General features: G+C 35.3%; 2 protein-coding genes across 3 annotated transcripts; one reads left to right on the plus strand and one right to left on the minus strand.

The window, feature by feature from the left end:
• Positions 1-9,034: 9,034 nt before the first annotated feature.
• Positions 9,035-9,621, plus strand: LOC122722048 (flowering-promoting factor 1-like protein 2). The gene has a single exon (XM_043951591.1). The coding sequence runs from the start codon at positions 9,135-9,137 to the stop codon at positions 9,435-9,437; it is 303 nt and encodes a 100-aa protein (XP_043807526.1). The 5' UTR covers positions 9,035-9,134; the 3' UTR covers positions 9,438-9,621.
• A 3,344-nt stretch (positions 9,622-12,965) lies between these two features.
• LOC110602815 (pre-mRNA-splicing factor ATP-dependent RNA helicase DEAH7) lies at positions 12,966-26,616 on the minus strand. 2 transcript variants are annotated; one of them, XM_021740379.2, is made up of 17 exons: positions 25,990-26,616; positions 25,490-25,631; positions 25,025-25,243; positions 24,866-24,933; positions 24,218-24,464; positions 23,819-23,983; positions 23,582-23,727; positions 23,282-23,379; positions 18,152-18,260; positions 17,409-17,586; positions 17,073-17,302; positions 16,805-16,981; positions 16,200-16,271; positions 15,908-16,084; positions 15,252-15,313; positions 14,998-15,150; positions 12,966-14,880 (listed from the first exon to the last, which is right to left on the minus strand). In XM_021740379.2, exons 1-17 carry the CDS (start codon positions 25,990-25,992, stop codon positions 13,281-13,283), a joined length of 3,846 nt encoding a protein of 1,281 aa, XP_021596071.1. In that variant the 5' UTR covers positions 25,993-26,616; the 3' UTR covers positions 12,966-13,280. The 2 variants fall into 2 exon arrangements, with proteins under 2 accessions (XP_021596071.1, XP_021596070.1); XM_021740378.2 differs by having other exon boundaries at positions 23,819-24,001.

A 26,616-nucleotide genomic window follows, 5' to 3' on the forward strand; every position in this document is an offset into this window, starting at 1 on the left:
CCTATGATAGATTATCTCCCTCATATAAATTACTTGTGTTAAATGTCAGCTCTACTATTGAGTAAATCACTTATTATCAAGCTGTCAAATTTCCACATTAGAGACAAGTTATGCAGGATGAATTAGATGCCTTACAATCCAATAATACATGGTTCATTACAAGTCTTCTCGCTAGGGTCAAGTCTATAGGGTGTAAGTGGGTGTATAAAATCAAATTCAAGTCTGATGCGGGTATTGAAAAATATAAAGCTAGATTAGTGTAACGACTCGAAAATCGGACCGCTACCGGTGCTAGGATCCAAATCGGCTTAAGGCCGCTGGGACCCGTAGCAAGCCAAACATTCATCCTGTGAACCTGTTTAATCCCATACATGATCAACAACATACATAAAAAATTTTGAACTTTTCTTTCCATTCAATCACCAAACTCAACCTGTGCATGCACTATACATAATCATAATCATCAACCCACACTGGAGTCCTCAACAATGCTCCAATAGGGTAACATACATACATTAAGTTTGGTTTTCAATAATCATCGTTAAACGTTAAGATCATGTACTAAAAAGAGATTAACACATACTATGGTCAAGCACAACTCTAAACTTCCATAAGCATCATTACATAACATTTCAATACTTTACTTTTACATTACAACATATCCATGTCCACATCTAGCTATTACATAATACACAACTCTACTCCTTCTGACCTCTTAGTCTACCCTGTACCTGCAAACCTGGGGGTTAAGGGAGAGGGGTGAGCTATAAAGCCCAGTGAGCAGAATAATTAAACGTTCAATTTAAATTTTATGCTTTCATGAAATGTAACACATCACAAATAATTCACATCAAGGATGAACTTGTCATCATTTAACCCTCCATACAGTCTAATCATGCCAGGGGCGTAGTGCAGGCACGCCTGGACTTCCATAGCATAACATACATATCCAATAGTATCGGGGGCGTAGTGCAGGCTCACCCGGTCTTTCTCTTACATAGTGCCAGGGGCGTAGTGCAGGCACGCCTGGACTTCCATATCATAACATCATGTCATAACGTGTGAGGGCTAATGGATCATTCAACATTCATCCACATCAACAACATAATATGCAATGCAACATATTCGTGAATTCTAATGCAAGCACCCTAGTATATCTCATGGCATTTATGATGCGTGTATCATGCTCAGACTTTATTTATTTACTTTGAAACAAAATAAGGTATTCCACTCACCTCTGGCTGAAGCTCTAACAGACTCAGAAACCTCTGGCTGAAGCTCTAACAGACTCAGAAGCAGCTGAACTCACTGCTGGGGTCCTCGGTTCCTCAGGTCCGAACCTACACAGGTGGACTCAAATGAGGGACCTAACATACATAAACATGACTCTCAAATACTCCCCAAAAATCCCCCTAAAACACCTTAAAACAATCACATAAATCATGCAAAGGAGGGCTGAACATGGCACTTTCGACGGCCGAAAGGCCCTCCAGAGCCAAAAGTCATGCACCTTCGGCGGCACTTTCGGCGGCCGAAGGTTCCCTCCAGAGACGAAACTTATGCATGTTCGGCGGCACCTTCAGCGGTCGAAACTCCCTTCCAAAGCCGAAAGTCCACTTTCGGGGGCAGGGTTCGGCAGCCGATACATGCTACTAAAGGCAGGTTCAGCGGCCGAAAGAGCTTTCGGCTGCCGAACCTGAGTTCTTCCCAAAGGACAGAAACTCAGCTCAACATGCATAAACGCCTCCCAACTCATTCAATCATGCATTTTCCTATTCTACAACATGCATACTCAAGCATACAAGCTCCTAGGGGCTTCAAACTATTCTAAACCCCATCTACAACACATCAAACATGCATATCCAACATACATTGTTCATAAACGCACAGTAAACCCATAAACTCCACATAAACCTACACATGTATTTCTACCCCAAGAAACTTCATAAAACTTACTTAAAACATGAAAGGAACTATGGATCTACTCTTACCTCTTGTAGAACGAGAGGAGAGACGATCCAACTTGGAGATGGGAGAGATCTCAACTCTTTGGTCTCCAAGCTTCCAAAACTTGCTCTTTTGTTCAAATATCTTCAAATCAACATAAAGCTTGTTAAAACATGAAAGATCGAAGGAAAAACATCTAAAATGAACCATGGGAGAGCAAGAACTCACCGTGGCCGAAAATAGGGGAAAAAACTCGCCCGTTTCGGCCATGGAGCTCTTATATAGGGGCTGGCAGACCACCTTTCGGCAGTCTAAAGTGCCTCCAAAGCTCATGTAAGTTCGGCGGCCGAACATGAGGTTCGGCGGCCGAACCTTTTGAAACTTTCGGAAGCCTAACTTGCCCTCCTAAACCATCCCACGTTCGGCGCCCAAACTTAAGGTTCGGCGCCCAAACCTGGAAATGTCTCCTTGGTCTTTTTCTTTTAAAACTCAATTTCCTTTTTGCTTAAAACCATAAGATACATTAAAACACTTTATAAAAACATGATTTTACCCTTCTAGAGGTTTCCGAGATTCCAACCGGACGATGGGAATTCCGATACCGGAGTCTAGCCGGGTATTACAATTAGTATCCAAAAGCTACACAAATGGAGGGTTTTGATTTTACAAAAACTTTTAGTCATGTGGCTAAACCTATTACTGCTAAGACTTTTCTAGCATGGCTGCAACACAAGATTGGTTTGTTTCTCAATAATAATGCTTTTTTAAATGGAGATTTGAATGGGGATGTCTACATGGACATGCCTCTGGGTTATATACTCCAAGGGGAGTATGGAGTCAATTCAAAGTTAGTATGCAAGTTACAAAAATCTTTATATGGCCTAAAATAGGTTTCAAGACAATAGAATGTAAAGTTCACATAGTGTTTGATTGCAAAAATTTCTCACAGTCTAAATTAGACTATTTATTGTGTACAAAATATGTAAATAAAGACTTCATTGTTGTTCTTATTTAAGTGGATGATATCATTGTTGTTGGTAGTAATGATAAGTGATTAGTTAACTGGTTCAAAAATTGCCTGAGTTCCCATTTCAAGCTAAAGGATTTGGGTACCTTGCAATATTTACTTGGACTTGAAATAGCCAAAAGTACAAAAGTCATCATGATTTCTCAGAGATAGTTTATTTTGAAGCTACTGAAGGAATATGGCATACTTGGATTATTTTGGAGCTACCGAAGGAATATGGCATACTTGGATCTAAACTAAGTGTCTTTCCTGTTGAAGTAAATGCGAAATTAACTTATGTTGACCTAAAATTCCTGATAGATCTCACTGTCTACTTCTACAGACAAATTGTGGGAAAATTGATGTATATCATACTAACAATGCCAGACATTTCTTATGGTGTGCATATATTATCACAGTTTATGGATAAGCCTACTCAAGTTCATCTATATGCTGCTTTTAAAATTCTTAAATAACTGAAAAATGCTTCGGAGTAAGGTTTGTTCATATATGTTCATTCTCTCACGGGTTTTTGTATATTTCTTGAAAATTCATTAATAAGCTGAAAATCCAAAAAGCAGTCAATAATTTTTAAGAATTCTATTGAAGCATAATATAGATATATGGCAATGACAGTTTCAGAAATCTTATAGTTAGTATCTCTTCTGTCATACTTAAATATGACAATCCCTCAACCTATACAACTATTTTGTGATAGCATGTTTGTAATTCCCATTACTAATATTCCTATTATGCATGAGAGAACAAAATACATTGAAGTAGATTGTCATTTTATAAAAGAGAAGGTATTTCATGTGAGGTTACACTCTTTTTCTTGTATATATGTGATACAGAGAGTGAATAAATCATGATCACTTTCTCAATATTCATCTCTCATCCCTATTTCGTAACAAACATTCACTGTGCAATCTAAGGAGTTATGGAGTTTCCAAGGGTAATTTATGTGCTTGTATGTTCCTTTCGATCAAAGCTCAGTGGATATTGTTCTTCATGGTGGTCTCTTCTGTTTGGTGCTGGTTTCCGAGTGCGCAGCGCTGCAGCTTCAAGTTATTGCAGTCTTCAGTTTTGGATGAAGGAGATGTTAGAATTAGGGTTTGGCTATGGGTCTATGCCTGGCTTCACTTGGACTTGGGTTGTAGGAGTCTCTATTGCACTTTGGGCCTCTAGCCTAGTTGACGCATTTCAATCTTTTGAACTCTGTAATCTCCCAACTTTCATCAATGAATTTCTTTACCTTTTCAAAAATAATAATAAATAAATAAAGGCATGACGTGAAGAAGCTGGAGCTGTTGTGGCAGGTGGCTTCTTGGGAGGTGCGGGTGGTGACGAGTGATCAGTCAAGTTCTGAATGCCTCGGAGCATATAAATTTTATAAGGCTCTGAAGGTGCCGATCCCTGGAGAGATGCATTCAAAGCCCACATTTAGAGAAGCAAACTACTTTGTTACCTATCAAATTGGTTTATAATATGGGCTCAAAGGCGAAAATAAAAGATATTGAATTGTATTAATTAAAATTTCCTCAACTATGTAAACAAAAAGAAGTTGTTTAAACATAGGAGAATCATAGCTTTTGTTTAAACATAATTTGTGAAAAGACATTTAATAATGTTTTAATGATGTGTGGTTTGTAATTTATTCTTTAAGAAAAAGATTTTATATTAATAAAATAGAGTTGGTTATAAAGAAAAAGAATAGATCCCATGCAGAGTATTTATAGTTAGTTGAATGGGAGCTTTTGCAATATTCCTTTAAATTAAGGGTGTGAGATAGGGTTTTGCCAATTGTAGTTATACCCTTTAATCTTTGCTTTTAATTCATAATTAGACTAATAAAACCAGTATATGCTAATGCTAGCTGTCTGCTTAATTTCTTATATATATTAATATTGCTGCTCTTCTGTATAATTCCTTCTAGATTGCTTTGGATAACTAATTAAATTTGTACAATTACTACTTATATACCCATTTCCTTATTAATTGATGCCTAATTACTCAATCAACAAAAGCAGCATCCCATCCATAAACTAATCAAAGGATATGAAAATTTTACTTTTTTTTTTTTTTTTTTTTTTAAATTTTGACATTCAAAGTTGACAAAGTGTTATAAGATTATTTAATTTTAATAATATATAACATGGATAATTTTTCTTAAATGTTATATCCCAAATTAGCTTTTTCAATTATTTATTTTTTAAAAAGAAAACACTTACTTGAAAATTAATTATACCATTAAGATATATTTATTGTATCCATATAAATTATAACTCATTTTTGTTTTTAACTTTTTAATAAGTCCATTAGCTTTAATTTTGAATAACAACTATAATTTTATTATAAGGTGCCTATGACCTAAGACAGGTAAGGTAATGCATAAAAATGCGTATAATACTGTCCCAGCTTCTAACATATATATATCAAATGTATTAATTTCATTGAAATTTTATGCCTATACGTACGAACTTTCTTCTTATTTATATTTAAAAATTAAAGAAAAAAAAAGAAAGATAAATATTAAAGCAGGAGGGAGCGAATCTATATTTGCAGGAGCAAGGTGGAAGCAGCTGCATCCTTCAGAAATTAGGTTTTTTTTTTTTGAAATAATGTGTAGACTACGTAACCATCACCCTTTTTCTGTCTTTATCCTGAAAATTACTTTTGATGAGGCTAAGCCTTGTCGTGGTCGTGCATCTTCATTTCGCACCACCATCCAATCTTCACACTTTTCTTCAACACACACAATCAAATTCTAATTCAATTTCATTAAACTATATATATATTCCCATTTTCTTAAATTAATACATTCATTTCAGTTATAAATTAATTATCCTTTTTTTTACTCTCTTTAATCTTTTTATTTTTCAGAAAAGTAAAAAAAAAAAAAAAAAAAACTAGATTGAATAAGATCAAATCAAAACTAATTTTATTATCATCAAATCTATAGCCGAAGGACTAATCAATTTAAGTTCAAAAATGAAATTGAATCATAGCTAATTTAAATTTTAGTACATATTAATTTAATTTTGATTAATGAAATATAAAATTTGAATTTTCCATTTGATTCAATTATTAAGGTTAAAAAAGTAAAATAATTGAATCGAAATTTCACTCTTTTGGTAAATCATTTTTAATTTTATCCTCACCTCAAACTCTAGCTACCCTCATTAGCCTGCCTCTTCCTTTTGCTTCTCCATAGTTGATTTAATTGGATTGATCAGATTTTTCTTACAATTGATTGATCAATTAGGCTTTTGTAATTCTATTTTAGATCGATTTAATTGGATACTACTAATTGAATTAGTATTGATGTCGTAGTTTAAGAATGAAATAACATTTCCAGCTTAAAATGGGATGAGTCTGTATATATACAAAAAAAAAAAAAAAAATGGAAAAAGGTATGGGAAATATATAAAGGCATTGGAAATTCTTGCTCATCTAAATTTGTCCTCCAAAAACCAAACACATGATTGGGATGTGGGAAACGGGAAACGATGTAACATACTCCTCCTGTTTGGAATTACACAAGTTTTTAGAATTTAAAAATCATTTAAATAAGATATTTAATCTCAAATTAGCATGAAAATATATACCCAAAATATAAAAAGAAAGAAAAATGGAAAAATTGTTGACGTTTGCAAGTTTATCCATTTGAAAAATGGAATCACACATTGGATTTTCCTCCTTTAAGCTGAAGTTGACGTGTGCAGCCAAATCCAAAAATTCATATAACATCTAAAAAAGAAAGGCAAGACAGGTGGTGATTCGTGGTTGGACAGTGTGGGAAAGAAATGAAATCACAAGCAGGAATGAGATGAAATAGGCACCACTTTCAGGATTTACCAAATCACAAACATGATGATATTGGGATGATAGGTCTATATCATTGGTATGGCTAAAGAGGAACAACTCATACATTCTCCTCCTGCCTTGGATTGCTAAAGCCATATATATATATATTATTTTTTCAATATGTTTTCTTGGACCACAAACTCATCATAAGACTAACATTACTCCATCAGTTTTCTTGAAAGCTCAGCAGCGAGCTAGCTACTAAACAAGAGAAAGGATTTGTTAGTCTATTACTTAAAATTATAGCAAAGTTAGTAGCAGAGAAATTAAGGACTTTTACGCATCACCCTCCATAAATTAATTTTTAATTTATATAAAATTATAAGTTATAATTAAATAAAAATGTGGAAGGGGAATTATATTAGACTGCAGCAGGTCAAGGGTCATCTTCATTCATGGACCATTCTATCCCATGTGATCTTTCTTTCTTTCTTTCATATATGACAATGACGAGTGAAATCTAGTGCGGTGGTCCTTCTGGGAAGTACTATACACCTCATCCATTTGTGAATTCAATTTATCTATTTCTCACAGAATTTAACACCTCCTTGACTGTGATATGCAAAGTTTGAAATTAAGTTAGAAATATGTGTATTGAAGAAGTTTTAGATATACTTAAATTTTGTATAGAAATTTTTAATTAATCATCATCTTAAATCCATTAAAAATCTATTTCTTTTTTTTAAAAAAATAAAATTCTCATACACTTCCAGTAAGAATCTTTTGATGTTGATTTTAATTATGATGTATTGGAATAATCTAAATTCAAAACCTTTAAAAGGCTACCTAACACAAAACATATATACCACATAAAACCTATAAATTAAATGTCCTCCCTAAACAACATAGCGTAAAGCTTTAAAAGTGTAAATGAATCACCCACCATTTTAATAAAATCCTATTGCTCTAAAAATATCCAATTTTATGAGTTTTATTTATACTCTAAATTTTTAATTTTAAATTAAATAATAACTTTTTAAATTAATTTTAACTATATTTAATTTAAAATGGAGATTAAGAAGGTAGAACCTGAAACCTCTTAGATACACTTATCACCGTACTAAGCTTGTAAGTGTCATAAAAATGGTATTATAAATAAATTATTACATGTCATATAAAAATTCATCTTATTAATTTATGAAAGTCTCTATTCGCACAATTTTAAATATAAATACCTTTTTAATTGCAATGTAAAACAATATATATATATATATATATATAAAACAAAAAATTTTAAATTTCTTAGATTTCCCAAAATCTTAGTTCTAATATATTTCCTGAAATTTTACTTGACAGAGACATTGAAAAAATACATTTATTTATACCCTTTCGTTGGCATCCACTCCTAATGCATATTCTCTCTTTTTATTCAATTTGAATTGCAATACTTTTTTTTTTTTTTTTGAGTTGGATCACAATTCAATCCATAAAAAAATATACATAAATTTTAGACACAAACTAATATATTTATAGAGAATTACATATACCCAATCAACAATTATCACTTAGCGTATTACTTTATAAACTACTTTTGAAATTTAAGAAAACATTAATTATTTGAAGAGTTGTAAAGAGCTTGGTGGCACATGAAATTCACTCAATTTGCGCAGAATCATGGTTAGGAAGCAAAAGAAGGAAGAGGGATTTGAGAAGGTAAAGGAGAAAATTTGGGTTTTTAAGGTTTCAAATGTATAAATCCCCAATGATGAGTAAGAAGCGACAAAGCTAATTAAGAAGCACAAAATGGTCCTTTCAGTTGCCTAACGCACCAACAGAAAGCAAATAAATAATAAAAATCTACCAATGTAAGCCAATCTCTTCACGTGGACAACTCGTGATATTAGTGGAGCAATGTCTTTATGTTGATTGACTTTTGGAAATAATATTTTGCATGAAGTTGTGTGTGCGTGCGTGTGTCCCATTGATTCTGTATTCTAAAGCAATCAGAGAAAAGCTTGCACAACATAAAAATGGATTCTCCTCCTAAACCCAACCCCACAGATGGTACATGTGCCCTAAATCATACCCTAGGAGCATCCATGTACCCTCTTATTTAAACCCATTTGGACCCACTGTTTCTATATTCTGTACCTAAAGCCAAACATCCCCTATCACTCCACTCCCCCAGTATTTTTCCCTTGTTTTTTCTGCTCCTCTTACTCAATATATATATCCCACTTCCCCTTCCTTCTTCACTCGCCACTCATCAATCACTTCTTCTACTACCTTCTCTTCCTCACAACACCACATATATATATTAACTGCAACTGCACCAGAAAAATATATATATATATATATATATATATATAAAAGAATGTCAGGAGTTTGGGTTTTCAATCCTAATGGCGTAATAACTACCCAAAATACTTCCAAGAGAAAGGTTTTGGTGCACTTGCCAACAGACCAAATTATATCTTCTTACTCTTCTCTGGAGCAGATCCTGAAAGAATTAGGATGGGAGAGGTACTATGGTGGTGACCCTGACCTCTTCCAATTCCACAAACAATCTTCCATTGATCTAATCTCTCTGCCAAGGGATTTCTCCAAGTTCACCTCCGTTTACATGTACGATATTGTGATTAAGAACCCCAATATCTTCCACGTTCGCAACATGTAAACGTAAGCTGTGCGTGATCTTCTCTATATGCTACGCCATCCCTTTTATTAGCTTGTTTTCTTATTTGTGTGTTTTGTTTCATGAGTGTGTAGGCTTTATTTGGTTTTTCCTTCCTTTACTATATAAAAAATAAGAAGGAAGCTGCTGGCTGTTTAATTATGTGTTTTTTTTTTGTACTGTAACAGTTTGGTTTATGTTTAATTGAATATTGAATTGGTTTTTGCATGTTTCTCAGATATGCCATTTTTATTCTAAAGAATATTATGTTTGAGATTTTGAGTTTCATTTTCAGTTGAAATCAAATGAACAATGGAAAAAAAAAAAAAAAAAAAAAAAAGTCTTATGAATATACATCTACCATGTTGTCTTCAAATGTAGATTGATTTTGTTGTCTGTTCCTTGCAAAGGGACAGGCACACTACAGTAAGCATAAATTACGCAGAAGAAGAAAGCCAGACAATTTTTACCTTTTAGCTATGGTGACATGGGCCCGACACCGTTTGATGAGAAATCATGCATTTGTGCTCCATCAATTCCATTATCCATATTAAGTAAATAATATATATTTTATGCTTGGTTTTTAAGGCTCACTTATATATATGTGTCTGCGAGGAATAGAGAAACTGAAAAAAAAAACAAAAATCCTAATATATAAACATGAGAGAAGAAGAAGAGAACGAGATCAGCAATTTGAGTCAAAGGTATGTATATGGTAGTTTCTTGAATTGTTTCATTTTGTAGTGAACAGGCAGGACCAAGAAACCATGGAAGGGGAGAGGGTTCTGATCTGGCAAAATTCTATTGGGCGTTTAAGATGTGAGTTGGTGAATATGTGTGTGACTGTACCGGTTCCAGATAATGATTTCCTGCTGGAAAAAGGTAGTATCTTATCCAATCATATGTAGAGAGAGAAATGTAAGACAAGTAGTGTGACCAATGAGATATGTGTCCAAGACAGAATCTGTGATCTAATCATATGTAGATTTTGGGCACTGACAAAGGTCCCCCGAGAATTGAGGACCCATGCGGCTTCACGTGCACTGGATTGACAGAGTGATGCCAAATGTCCAAATATGATGTGAGTACAGCACGTGGCAGTTCCTTTAAAAGAGTTGTTTTCTATCTTTTTCCATATATGCCCCCCTAGAGTTTAGGCACGTGACCACATATTGATGAGTAATATATAAAAAGTTAGATATATGAAATTATGAGAAAAGTTGTTGCTTAGATGAATATTGGGTTAGAAAACAGAGATTGAATTTCGTAGATATTTAGGTTCTCCGTTGAAATTAAGAAAGAAAGAAAGCAGCAAGTGAGGAAATCCATGACAACCTCTGTGTTTGGGGAATAGGAAGATAAGAGTCATGGGGCGGGGTTGATGCAGGAGATATTGCCTTCAATGTCTCTGTTTATTCTCATGCTTTGTCTGACTAAGGGCTGAATTAATGAGGAGTTATTTGGACCTTATCATGAGTGGACTCCTTCCATCTTTTCGGAACTCTTTTTTTTTTAAAAAAAGTTATAAATAGATATTGATTGTAAATTAAATAATAAATTTTGAAACATTATGATTTTTTCATTTTAAAAAATATATTAAATATTTTTTCTTTAATTTCGATTATTAAAAATTATAAAAAATTTTTGTAAACTTTTATAAATAGAAAGAACTAATGTATTTTTTAAAATTATATGAATTAAATAATAAAATATTTAATAATTAAAATTAATAATAAAATAATTAATATATTTTTTAAAATTAAAATATATTTTTTTATATTATATAGATTAAATAGTTATATTTTATTATTTTAATTAGAATTAGTCGTGGATTCTCCAAAATCATTAAACCAAAAAGTTTACTTACGAATTTTGATATGCTTTTTAATGCAATGACTATTTTCACCTCAAAATTTTGAAAAATTAAAATTTTATCATTTTTAATGTACTTTTTCCGTTTTGACCCATGTATTTTTGTGTAATTTTAATTTCTTACTTATTTTTATGAAAATTTCACTGGAAAAATGATAAGTGTATAGACCAAAATACGAATACTCTTATTTACTTACTATTTTATCAATTAATTGTTTTTGAAGGCAAATACATTATATATTTATAAATGAAAGGAAGTTTCAATATTAATTTACTGGAGTGAAATTTGGGCTTAAGACAATATATATGGAAATATTATTTTGACATGGACAATGGTCATATCAATGATCTTTTTAAAATATTCAAAATTGGAAAATATTTTATTTTATTTTTTTAATTATTATGATTTAAGTTTAAGTTTAGTTCCACTTTGAGTAAAATACTAATTTTTTTTAAATGACTATTATCTAGTATTTCAATTTTATGTTTTTTTTTTTTCTGAAAGTCAATTTAATGTTATATATGTATATACATGATGTTTTCTTAACTAATATTTTGTTGTTATTGGTAAACAAATTTATAAAACACATTAAATTCCTGAAAATTTAATTTATCTTTCTTAACATCGAAAATTAAAATTTCAGAAATTTTATTTTATATGTAAAATTTTATTATACAAAAAGTCTCAAAAAATTTATTATTTAATTATGAAAAATATCTTTCAACTGTTTTTATTTTTAAAAAATATATTAAAATATTTATAATATTTTAAATTATTGACAGTTAATTTTAAGTACCGTCAAAAGTCTAAAATGTCTTTAATCGAAATGATTTAAATAATATATTTCTTACAAAGTTGATAGATCAATTAATAATTTTTTGTTCGATAGATCAATTAATAAATTTTTTTAAAATACAGTGACTAAATAGTAAAATGTTTACCTACTAAAATTAATAAAATAATTAATTAATAAATTTTTAAAATTTTAAAAATATTAATTAATAATTTTTTTAAAATTTTAAAAATATTTTAATCTACTAATAAATTTTTAATAAAATATTAATTAAATAGTATTTTTTTCTTAATTTTTAAATATCAAAAATCAAAATTTCATAAATTTTATTTTATATGAAACTTATTACTATGGTAAAACTTGAAACTGAGAACATGGAAGCTCACATTCTTCCTCTCTACTACTCTAAATGCAAATCCCTTCAAATGAATTGACACTAAATCTAAATCCATCACATCTCCGCGTAGATCCTTCCATGGACCCATAGTATTTGCTCACATTTATCACAATAACTAGGCAAGCTTTGCTTCTTCAGTCCGACCTCATGATATTTCAGATTCCGACGGATTAGGACTTGTGACAAATTTGATGAAGGGAAATGGGTGAATTCTTGAAATAGTAAGCATTAAGTGGTAGACTTGCTCTCGATAATAGAGGTAGTAATTACTATTAAACTTGTGTTGATATAAAATCTAGCCTTACCTCAAACAATATACTTATTATCAATAAATTTTGGCAACTCTAATGGAACTAACTTAATAACAAAACCATTTTTACAAACTAATTATCAATATGTTTAAATTCAATCACGATCCCAACCACATGCACGCTCTAACCCAAACTCTTGACCTGAATTCTGGAAAGCTGAGAAATTGCACAGCAACTAATAGTTTCCGAATATGAAGGTACCGTTTTTACAGGAAGCAAAATTTGGATGATGCGTGTGACGAATCTCGGAACAGAAAAAAGTAACGAGGGGGCAAAAACAGCAGAACTCAGAATCAACGAGCACAGCCCATGATTCCAATATTCTACCTGCAAACTTGTGCGAGCACTTTACAAAATTGACAATTGATTTTTCTGTTACCGTCAACAGTTGAGACGACTCCTTTTACAACATCCCTATTTTTAGAGTTAGTGTTTATAAGATTCAAAACCCTAAATACAGAATATATGACATTCACAATCCAAACTTTTTCGGTCTCAAGTAAGTGGAAGAACCTTGTCGCAGCCCTGGCATAGAGACTTGTTGCTGCTGCTTTGCCCTCTTTTGTCTCTCTCTCTCCTTGCTCTCTTTCTCCACCTCTGCTTGCTCCTTCCTCAAATTTTCCATTTCCTCTTCCATTGCTGTTTTTTCTTCCTTCTGTCTTTTCTTGTGCTCCAACATGGATGTATCTGATTCCTTCACGGAGAAAAACATTGGTCCCAGTTCGGCCAACCACTGGGGCTCCACTGCAGTGGCACACTGCATGTATTCCTTCGTTGTCAAGATCAATTCATGATATACCACATGCTCTGGAGTATACCCTAAACCATATAGCGCACTGCTTGGGTGAAGATGACATGGCATCCCATTCCGGCAATTAACATATTCCCCAACACCCTTCAATCTTGCAGCATTGTGGAAATACGCAGAACATATAGCCTTCCGTATAACGTCCCAATCATGGCCACAAGAAGTTAATGGAATTTTCAAAGTTTTGAGAATATCCAGCAGCTGGGATCTGACTTCTCTAGCCTTCCGTAATCCTTTGACATGCAAAAAGTGATCATTACACCAATCACCACGATACTGGTGCTCTTTCCATTGCAAATAAACATTAAGCAGAGTCAAGTGGTCAGATTCGGGAACAAAAAATTTTTCCCTTGCAGCATCACTCTCCTCTGCTCTATCTTTGGGCCGGAAAAACACTGATGGCACTGAAAGCATTGATACAATTGTCAAAACCTCATTTATACAGCCTAATTGCTCTCCCATCAAGAGCATCTTGGCTAGCGGGGGATCTAAAGGGAACTCCACCATTTTCCAGCCAAGATCAGTTAGCCCCCCAACATTGTTGAGGGCTCCCAAGACCCACAACTGATACATTGAATTAAGGATGTTATCCTGTGGAGGTGGGTCCATGAAATCAAAATCTAGCAAGTTCTCAATTTTGAGAGACTTGAGCAACAAAACCACATTACCAAGGTTGGTCCTCTGGATCTCTGGCACTGGACTAGGCAGCATTTCATTGAGGTAAGCACTTTCTGTATAAAGCCTGTAACATGTGCCAGGGCCAGTTCTACCAGCGCGTCCAGCTCGCTGATCCGCAGCAGCACGACTAACTGGGAAAACTTGCAGCGCATCCATACCCATCCTAGGATTGTAAACTTTCATTTTACCATATCCTGTGTCAATAACATAAAAAATTCCATCCACTGTCAATGATGTTTCAGCAATGTTTGTGGCAACAATGCATTTGCGGGCCCCATCTTCAGCTTTCTGGAATATCTTTGCTTGCAAATCAGCTGGCAGTTGGGAGTATATAGGCAGTATCAGGAGCTTAGGGACTGCTTTCTTTGTAGTAGAGATAAGTTGTTCCATGCGCTCAGCAAGGGCATAGCAGGCTGCTTCTATCTCGTCCTGGCCAGTCATAAAAATAAGTATGTCACCTGGAGGACTTGTAATGTGGATGGTCATGGCTTGCTTCACAGCACCTTCAACATAATCTTCACAAGGCGTTTTGCTGTACAAGATATTCACCGGGAATGTTCTCCCTGGGATGTGGAATATTGGGACACTACAAATTGTTTAGAACAATAGGTTATGTTTCTGTTGACATTAAAAAAAAGGTTTATGCTGGCAAATGGATGATGACATGTTTTCTTATTTTTGGTAGCATAAGCATAAAACTTGCCTTCCAAAGAAATTAGAAAATTTCTCAGCATTTAGAGTTGCAGATGTAACAATGAGCTTGAAGTCACGACGTTGGGCAACCACCTTCTTAAGTATTCCAAACAACACATCTGTGCTTAACGATCTTTCATGTGCTTCATCCATGACTATGACCCTGTTACCATCACAATTACAAAATGAAATACTCTTGTTTCTAGCAAAAACAACAAATTAATAATAAAAACAAGATGCATACGAATTTACAACTTCACGTACCGATACTTGTCAAGATCAGAATCTTTGAGAGTTTCACGCAATAGCACTCCATCAGTCATATACTACACAATTGAGAATGACAAATTTAGAATGTGGCAATCTTACAGTTAGAACCTAACTTGAAATAGCAAAGAAAATAAGATAAATTTCTCAACAATAAATAACTGCAACCAGGATATTAATAACTCATTCATCTGGCTACCTTCATATTACTTATAAATCTGCATAAAAATAAAAAGCCAATTCCTCAAGATATTATTGTACTGGTTCTTAAACTGTTATGGGTGATTCAAACCATTTTCAAGAGAGCAAATTCTATATTTTCTTTTATATTTTCTATTAGTTTTATTTAAACTATATATATATATATACACACACATACACACATCATTGACACATAAAACATCATTGTATAGGGAAATTAACTTTTTAAAAACAAAGTAGATTTATTTTATCAATCCAAATCCCATGAATTAAGTTAAAAGATTCTATGGCTACAAGGGCAGACTGAAACCAAATCACCTGAAAGAAAAATAATGAACAAAGGCACCCATTGCACAAATTCTTCAGCAATAACCATTGGCAACAAAAGCTTATTCAGATACAATCAAATAGCATTAAATGAATTCACTATCAAACATTATAAAACCACTCACCTTAATTATGGTATTTGGTCCAGTCACATCCTCAAAACGGATAGCATAACCAACCTTATCTCCCAATTCAGTTTCCATCTCTTCGCTAACTCTCTTTGCAACACTCATGGCTGCCACACGCCTTGGTTGGGTGCAACCAACTATACCATTTTTTGTATACCCGCCTTCATGGAGATACTGTTTTCAAAACTGATGTCAGATTCCAGTTCATGAGGAGCCTACAACTTCAATATTTATGAACTAGTTAAAATTTTCCTGAAAATTAAAAGGAGAATCTAATACTTGGGATTACCTGTGTCAGTTGAGTAGTCTTCCCTGACCCAGTTTCTCCAACGACAACCACCACCTGATTTTCTCGAATCACCTATGTAGAACACAATTACTAAGAGAATGAGCCAAAAAACTCTGCAATAATATATGCTTCAAAGGGCGCAGCCACTTGGTAACAAATGAAAAAGTTACTACCAGAAATTTTATATGCATCTCAAACATAAGACATAAAAATGAACCACCATTGAGATGTATAGTGATCAAATCACCTTTGTTAATTAAAGTAAGTGCAAAGTAGAACACTGTGAAGGGGAAAAAGGAAAGAAAGCTTTTTAACAGCTCTATTTGCTACATAATTATACCCCAAAAAATAGTGATCTTCCATCACTGCAATTTTCCATGTAGAACCCCCTATTACTCAACACACACCCAAAAAATTACAAAAAGAACAATTACAATAAACAGAGCAGCCACAATATTGCATGTTGGACAATTGAGGCAACATATCCTATGGGGACAAAATTTTGTAGTTCACAATATCCCCTTATTGAAGGGAGAAACTAGCAATTTGCCATGCTGCTGAATGCAAAATCACACAAGCATATAATGATAAGCGACATGTCAAACCTGTAATAAATCCTCTCGCACTGAATATATGGGCAGATATTGTCGCTGCTCAGCAATGGACTTTGACCTTGCAAAATCACTTACAGCTTCCTCCTTCTTCAAATGCTGTGCAAATTTTGCATCTTCCTTAAAATCGATTTCACCTTGCTCGCCTACTACAGCTGTATCGGCATCAATCTAGGATCAAAATATAAAGTAATGTTTTAAGACCAATAATCTCACATTCTCAAAAAGCTTAAAGAAATTACATTTTCATTCAGATGTGTACCTGTTCAGCTGTCTTCTCAACACCAAGAATATCACCAAGTTTTGAGCCTGCAAGCTCCCAAAAACGCTGACGTGATTTATTCATACTTTGCTTCTCATGAATTTCCCTAACCAAAGTAGAACCTTTGCGTGAAATAATGGCCATGTCTGAGGTAGGATCTTTTATGGGCATTATAGGCTCTGCTTGTTTAGTAAAAACAACTCTTCCATCCAGGAAAGGAGGTTTTGTATCTACCACAAAACAAAAGACAAAAAGTTTAGCTAGAGGAGAGAGAATAATTTGTCTTGCATTCTGCTCACTAATTATCTTACAAGGATGTTTGAGATGTTCTCTTACCATGTACAAGAAGAATAACCTTGCGTTCTTCCTCATCATCAAAATCAGTCTGCACTTCAGTGCCCCTAACGGCTCCAGATCTCAATAATTGTCGGTCCTCCCATTGGGCATTGTCAGCAGTAAGCTGAGACAACCTTTTGCTTTGTGCAAGTGACATTCTGGTGCCATCCCTTCGAACCTGTACAAAAGATGCCATTATGTGCCAATAGGGAACTCGGCATGCTAGAATGAACAAACAATTGTTATTATGTCCACCTCATCCAATTTCTGGGACTTCTGTGTCCCCATACGTATGTAAGAAAAGGGGGAGGGAGCACATATGAATGGATAAAGAAATGGAATGTTTAGAACAAAAACTCCGTATAAGGTCAATATTTAATGACCATCTACACTAATGTAAAAGAGACTCTAACTTGCTAGTTGCTACTTATTTAAGACTATTGTGGATAGCAATGACATTTCTAATCAACTCAGATGTCAAACCCTTTTTAATTCATTTCCTTACTTCTTTAGATATACATACAAGTATTTGATGCAGAAAACAGCATCCTGAACCAAAATATGCACTCAATAACATTAATCAATTTGATATTGAGAAGGCATGGAAATTTCGTTAGGCAGGAAACAAAATAAAGTCATTCACTCACAGCATCAGTTTAATCAAACACAATGACAATCATGCAGAACAAATGACACAGTAAGAGAGAGAGAAGGAAAAAAATTCCAAGCATTTTTAAGCATACCAGCCTTTTGGCCAATTCTGCTTCTTTTTTCTGGAATGAAGCCTCATCTCCAAGGAAAAAAGATGAGCTATCAGCATCAAACATTGTGTTACCTTCTTCTCTGTCATACCTAATGCATGAACCTTCATTTAGCAAACATAGAAGCATAAAAATAACTCTGATATAAAGTTAATAGTGTAGAAGGATTCAACAACCAAAAAGAACACTAATACTTGGGGAAGCCATCATTGCCGGACACATATCAAATAATGGAAGTTTACTCTAATTTGAAAAGTCTGTAATTAATAGGGTTAATCATCCAAAAAATTGCTAAATTTACAATTCACTATAATTCTTCAAAAATGTATTACTGTCACCTGCACTTATATATTGGTTTCATTTCTAGTGTTTAAACTTTGATGAAAGGAAGAAAAAGAGAGCAAAAGATTTGAGAGAAAATACTTGATTATTCCCCTCAAGCCAATTGGGGTATATATACTACTTACAAGAATACACACTAGGTAAGAAAATAAATTAATTCCCTAATTACAGCCTAATCATATCCCAATCATATCACACAATCATATCCCTAATTACCACTACAAATCTAGGCTATTTACAGAAATAATCTCAACACTCCCCCTCAAGCTGGAGCGTACATATCATATGCTCCAAACTTGTTACAAATATACTCAATTCGTGGTCCTCGAAGTGATTTTGTGAAAACATCAGTTAGCTGATCATTTGAGTTGACAAAGCTAGTAGAAATGCATCCGGACTCAATCTTTTGCCTAATAAAATAACAATCCACCTCTATATGCTTCGTCCTCTCATGAAAAACTGGATTTGATGCAATATGGAGGGCAGCTTGATTATCACATATCAACTTCATTTGGCCAGTATCACTATATTTCAATTCCTTAAGGAGTTGCTTCAACCAGATGAGTTCGCATGTTGCTAAAACCATAGCTCGATATTCTGCTTCTGCACTTGATCTTGCAACTACACTCTATTTTTTGCTTTTCCAGGATATGTGATTCCCTCCAATCATAATGCAATATCCTGAAGTAGATCGTCTATCTGAAGGGGAACCTGCCCAATCTGCATCAGAATAGCCAACAATTTGTGAGTGACCCTTGTCCTCATAGAGTAGACCCTGTTCTGGAGCTTCTTTGATATATCTAAGAATGCGAATGACTGCATCCCAGTGACTACTGTATGGAGTTTGAAGAAATTGACTAACCACACTTACAACAAAGAAAATATCTGGTCGTGTGATAGTGAGATAATTGAGCTTGCCGACTAATCTTCTGTATCTAGCAGGATCTTTAAGTGGCACCCCCTGTTCAGGAACAAGCTTAACATTTGGATCCATGGGACTGTCCACATGTCTACAGTCTAACATGCCTATTTCTTCCAATATATCCAAAGCATATTTCCATTGAGAAATTGCAATACCTGTTTTAGACTGTGCCACTTCAATTCCCAAGAAATACTTCAGTTTCCCCAGATCTTTAGTTTGGAAATGACTGAACAAATGTTGCTTAAGCTAAGAGATTCCATCATGATCATTTCCTGTAATGACAATATCATCAACATAGACCACCAAGTAGATGCATCTATCACCATTATAACGAAAAAATACGGAATGATCAGAATTACTTCGAGACATTCCAAACTGTTGAACTACAGTGCTAAATCGTCCAAACCATGCTCTTGGAGACTGTTTTAGCCCATACAAAGAGCGCCGAAGACGACATACTAAGCCTGACGGGCCTGAGCAACAAACCCTGGAGGTTGCTCCATATAAACTTCTTCAGCGAGCTCTCCATGAAGAAAGGCATTTTTAATGTCCAGTTGATGCAGGGTCCAGTGATTAATTGCAGCCAATGAGATAAGGAGGCGAACAGAAGCTATTTTGGCTACGGGAGAGAAAGTATCACTGTAATCAAGCCCAAAAATCTGTGTAACCTTTAGCTACAAGGCGAGCTTTAAGGCGATCAATTTTGCCATCAGGTCCCACCTTAACTGTGTAAACCCATCGACAACCAACAGTAGACTTATCGGGTGGTAAGGATACTAGTTCCCAAGTTCCATTGTTATGCAGGGCAGTCATTTCCTCAACCATGACATTACACCAACCAGGATGATTTAATACTTCTCTAACTGTCTTGGGTATGGAGACAGCAGACACAGCAGAGACAAAAGTATAATAGGAAGGAGACAAACGATGGTAACTCACAAAATTATAAATGAGATGAGGATTTCAGGAAGAGCGAATACCTTTTCGAAGAGCAAGAGGAGGAGTAGCTGCTGTAGTTGAAGGCATGACCGAAGTAGGTGATGACGGAACGGGAGGTGAGTCATTAGAAGTACCTGCATTAGGGAGAGAAATGTCATTGTTATTAGCAGATGGGTGAGACCAACGTGTATAGACCTGAAGAGGTGGCATAGGAGTGAGAGATGGACACACTTGCGGCAAAGAAGAAATAGGAGCCGGAGGTACAGGCAAAGCGCTAGGGACAAAAGTTTTGTGTGTTGGACTAGAAGAAAAATAAGGAGAGGTTTCAAAAAAAGGTGACATCTGCAGACACAAAATATCTGTTAGTAGTAGGATCATAACATTTGTAACCTTTTTGAAGCCGTGAATAGCCAAGAAAGACACATTTAACTGATTTGGGTTGGAGTTTATTTTTGCCAGGAGTATGATCATGAACAAAGCATACACATCCGAAAACACGCAGAGATAACTGGGTGGTATTCTGGTTAGGAAATAGGACAATGAGAACTTTGATGCTGCAAAACAGAGGAAGGCATTCGGTTAATCAAGTAACAGGCGGCAAGGACAGCTTCCCCCCAAAAACGCAACGAAACATTGTGATGTAGGAGTAAAGTGTGGGCTGTTTCAATTAAATGCTGATTTTTCCGTCCGGCAACTCTATTTTGTTGTGGAGTATAAGAGCAAGAAGTTTGGTGAGCAATACCCTGAGTAGACAAGAAATTAGTAAATGAAGAAGACAAATATTCTCTTGCATTATCACTTCGCAGTATCTTAATGCGAACACCAAATTGATTATGAATTTCAGCATAAAACTTTTGAAAAATAGGGAACAAATCAGAACGATTCTTCATCAGAAAAAGCCAAGTGCAACGAGAATAATCATCAATAAAGGTAACAAAATATTGAAATCCCAGAGTTGTACTAACCCGACTTGGACCCCAAATATCTGAATGAACAATGTCAAACATAGAACTAGCCCTATTATTAATTCGCTTGGGAAAAGAAGCTCGAGTTTGCTTCTCGAGTTGACAAGACTCACATTCTAAAGAAGGCAAGGAAGAGAGGCCAGGAGCCAATTTTTGTAACTTGTTCAAACTTGGATGTCCCCAACGACTATGAATGAGTTCAGCGGAGGTGGAAGACACAAAAGCAATTGAAGAGTTAGAAGTGGAAAAATAGTACAATCCTTGTGACTCATATCCTGCTCCAATCATCTTTCCAGTACTCTGGTCCTGCACAACCATAGATTCAGTAGTAAAAATGACTGAACTTTAGTCAATTTGCTAATAGAGATTAGGTTGTATGGACAGTATGGAGTAAATAAAACATTAGTCAAGGGGATAGAAGGAAGGAGATATATGTTATCGATCCCTTTAACTTGAGTTTGTGAACCATTAGCTAATGTGACTTTAGATGGTGTGGAAGGTGAAACAAGAGCAGAGAAAAGAGAAGGATTACCAGAGATGTGATCAGAAGCACCAGAGTCGAGGATCCATGAACCAATGGGTAAAGACTTGGTTAGATAAGTAAAAGAATTACCAGAATGGGCAATATTTGATTGGGCCATGGAGACTGAATCTAAATCTGTATTGAGGGTGTTTTGATTCTCAGACATGTCGAGAGAGATTCTGAAACAACAAGAGACCGAGTAGGGACCCGAATCTGCAAAAAGGAGCCGAATCTGCCAAAAAGAACGCATGTGAACAGTAAATCTAACGATCGCACCTACTTGGCTTTGATCGCCGGCGCCAGGCAGAGCTGGGAGAAGAATCGCCGGCGTGAAACGGTCGCTGGAAAGTGGGGCACGCATCCGCGCGTGGGTGAAAGACGTGTGAAGGCGAGCTGATCTGACGACCAAACCTACTGGGCTTTGGTCGTCGGCGCCGGGCGAAGCTGGGAGAAGAGTCGCCGGCGTGAAACGGTCACCGAAAAGTGGTGCACGCGCCGGCGCGTGGCTGGAAACAGTTCTGTGCAAGGTGGCGCATGGAGGCGCGTCTGTAGGCGGTGCTTCGCCGGAAAGTAGATCAAAGGCCGGCGTGGAGAATGGGCTGGGTGGTGAGACTAACTGATTTCCAGAAAGTCACCAAAGCAAGATGTCAGATATGCAACTCAAAGGTGAACCAAATTTCTTGGCTCTGATACCATGAAACTTTGATGGAAGGAAGAAAAAGAGAGCAGAAGATTTGAGAGAAAATACTTGATTATTTCCCTCAAGCCAATTGGGGTATATATACTACTTACAAGAGTACACACTAGGTAAGAAAATAAATTAATTCCCTAATTATAGCCTAATTATATCCTAATCATATCACACAATCATATCCCTAATTACCACTATAAATCTAGGCTATTTACAGAAATAATAACATTCGGATGAAATATCATTCCAGTAAGCTCCAACAAAAACCATTAGGAACAATAACAACTCCACTAGATAAAAAAGGCCAATATGAAATCTGTAGAGATGGTATAAGATCCATTGGATAAAAAAGAACTCACTGAAAAATACTACTATACATGAAAATTTTAAGCTTGGTTATAATTGTAACTAGTCCATCATGAATAGGCTATAATTAAAATAATAATAATAATGAGGAGAAGAAGACACCACAATAGTACATTTGCTGAAAGTTCATTTTTGTTAAGTCATGACCCCACTTCATATGGTAGATATACCAGGAAAGTAATCCACAAGTATGAAAATGTATAAAGATGCAGCTATAGGGCAACCAAGAAACATCAAAGAAAAGGAAATGGCATTCAAGGATTTGTACATTTCTCTACAAGTTTTTGTTACACATGATTTGCTTGTTATCCAATAACATCAATCAAGAGAATGAAGCTAATATGTGTAATCTCAAACTAATTACCATGCTCTATCAGAATTGTACTCCATCTCCAGGCGCATGCTTTCAGTAATCTCATGATTGTGTTCTACAGATGAATAAGCTTTATCTTCTCCTTCCTCCTGCACATATATAATGAGGCAAAGACATTGACTTGGATTAATGTTGAACATACAATTGATCAAGTAAGGAAGTGCGCGTGATTATTCAAACATACAGAAGAATTTGACAAGTAAATAATACATATACAAGAATAAGCAAACTTTTTTTTTGTCAAAGCAGGCAAACAAAATTAACTGCATCACTAGCCAACCTACACATTACCTCTAATGACTGTGACCTTGCAGAGGAGAAAGTAAGTTGATGGGACTTCCCACCATGCCTAGAGCTAGAAGACTTGGCTGAAGATCCAGAGGGACGAATTGGAACCGGAGAGGGAGCAATTTGATCCCATGGAGAAGCAGTAGAACCTGTGCATTTCCAAAAAATGAAGTTATAAGCCAAAAAATTAGGAAGAGAAGGTTATACCAGTTTCGAGACAAATTAAAATTATTATCCTACCAGTAGAGGAAGGTGTATGCCATGGGGAAACTAATCGTGCATCAGGAGAGGCCCCAACAAACATTGGAGATGGTGAATAATGATGATGTCGGCTTGTATTAGACTGACTATCCCGACGAGGAGCTTCTTCCCATTCCCATCTCCCATCATCCCAGTCAGATCTACCTGAATGGAAAACATTCACTTTTTTCCATTACAAATGAACAACACCACATTGTCGTTGCCCACCAATTGGAAAAGGATAATAAAAATTAAAATGACTAAAAAATAACTTTCGAAAAGAAGGTTAGTTTTATAGAGCAATAAAAATGATTATGCTATTTTTGCATCATCTCCCACTTTTCCATCATGCATAAAGAGAAAGATATCCAAGAGAACAATAAAAGAAACGATAAGTACCTGGTGTCCGCCCTGAACCTTCATATCTACCTCGTTTTCTGCCATAATCTCTGCTACGATCTCTTTCATATGAGAACCGTGCGTCCCGTCCATGACTCCACTCTTCACTACTATCCCTATGCCTGTGCCTACTCCTTTCACCCCTGGAATCATCCTTAGCATCTCTTCTCACATTACTTAAGTCATCTCTCCCACTCCTAGGACTCCTTGATCGGCTAGTCCTCGAACTCTTGATAGCAGTACGATCCTTCAATTAAAAAAATAACATTATTTAATGCCTTGAAGAAAATACAAGAATCTCAAAAACATTGGCAACATATTTCTCCTAGAAACTACGAAATTAAGAAGTTCAAAATTTTGACTATTGTGACATTATTCTGGCCATTATTCTAGTTTTATCACCCAGGACAACTAACTTATTTCACATTACCAAATTTTTATAAACAATCCATTAAACCACAAGGAAAAACCTGCAGTTAGATCATTCAAACTTAAATAAAGATACTTGTTAACACTTGTTAACAACTACATCATAATTATCACTAACTTTAATTTGTAGTTCTCTAACAACTGCAAGCTACAAATTTGACATAACAATTAAACAAATAATTGAAAAGAATGAGAAACAGAAGTTGAGGATTAACTCACATCTGATGTATTTTCTCTTGAGTGATGACTCCTATCACAAACTGCTACTCCTTGAGTCACAGTACTTTCTGCAATTATGAGAGTCTTTTGAGAAATCATGAAATATCCTAGCCTACAACATTTGACTATTTCAACCACAGACAAGTTCATTACGCATACCTTCTTGAGTTATCTCCCGTGCTGTTGTATCGCGATACCGTCTATTTAAATGATTGTTCAAACTATTTGATTCAGCACCTGTGATTTCATCCAATCCAGATGATTCGAGCTCTACCTCGTTGACAGATGCTGCAACAGAGGTAACTCTTTCTCTTGGGACCTTAAACATCACATTCGAATCAGATTTTCCACGTTTTTCCTTTGCGAGGTCATCTAAACCTGTTAACCTTTCAATGTTAGTTGATGAAGCAAAAATAGGTAGCATTCAGTTGAACAGGAGAGGGGGAATAAAATTTGAATATGCATTCAAGTGTAGGCAAAGCAAAGAAAGATAGCGACAAACTTGAACGCCATCACACAGCATATGATTCAAAACAACTAAATAAAAATACAGCAGAAAAGTGGCAAAACACAATGTAGAAGAAAAATTATATAGATTCAAAAACTTAAATAACTATCTCATACCTAAAAGGGACTTCCTTTGAGGAGCCCTGAATTCAACCCTTTCCTTTCCAGGAACATATAATCCTCCATTGCTGCTCTGGTCAGGTTCCATTTTTATTGTTGTCTTTTCAATATCCACAGCTGAACTATCACCTCCTTGCTTCTGTATGTTACAAGTAATATAAACATTGTCGCCTTTGTCAGTAATTTCAGAGAAGGAAATAGAAATACCGCAGCAAGCAAAATTTTAACAATTTCCCATCACAATGCTGATTCAAGAAGTTTAACAAAAGCTCGAATTTTTTTTTTAAAAAAAAGGGCCAACTTAGAGTATTATTTTTTTTTTAAAAAGCAGCCACAAATCAAAATGGAATTGTAGTTATAATTAACAATCTTCAAGTAAAAGCATAACCAAGATAGCAAACCAGAAAATATGTGATATTTTAAAAATTATTTCACCATCTAAATATTGAAAGCTAGCAACATTCAAAAAGCAATCCCGTTAACACAACATCACTAACCATTGTTATGTCAATCGAAATTGAAGAGACGTAACCCAAAGGGCTGCTGCAAGAAGTCTCTGGAGGATTTTATTGTCGGCTGCAAGAAAATCTGCTGCTTGAAGTCGACGGTGGCATATGAATAACAATGAAGAGAAGATACAGTTGATAGGGCTAGAATGTGAGGATCGGGTTTATGGTTAGGACTAAAATGTGTGAAATCACAGAGAAGATATACAATTGTTAGGGCTACAATGTGTGAAGAAATCGCAGAAATAGAGAAAGAGTTGTTAGGGCTAGAATGCGAGATCGAGCATAAATGGTTTTTTTCTTCCAAACCGACAGAATAATGAAATTGAAAGGGGTCTAAATTAAATATCCAAACCGACCCGAGTATGTATTGGGTTTAGTTGGTGGACAATTCAACAGTTTTGCAACTTGCGCGTGCGGCTGCTCTTTCGGGTGCTGCGCTGAAAAGAACCGAGCTGATGCGGCGGCGCGGCACTGGCAGGAGCTACGCGTGCGGCAGTGGTGCTGCTGCTCAGGGGCGCGCGATGGTGGAAACGCGAGCTGATCAGGCGATGGCTGGAGAGCGGCGTCCTCGATGGGCGATAGAAAATTAGGATTCCTTGACTGATACTTCATATT

The sequence above is a fragment of the Manihot esculenta genome, chromosome 16 (genome assembly GCF_001659605.2).
Source record: "Manihot esculenta cultivar AM560-2 chromosome 16, M.esculenta_v8, whole genome shotgun sequence".
Classification (NCBI taxonomy): Eukaryota; Viridiplantae; Streptophyta; class Magnoliopsida; order Malpighiales; family Euphorbiaceae; genus Manihot; species Manihot esculenta.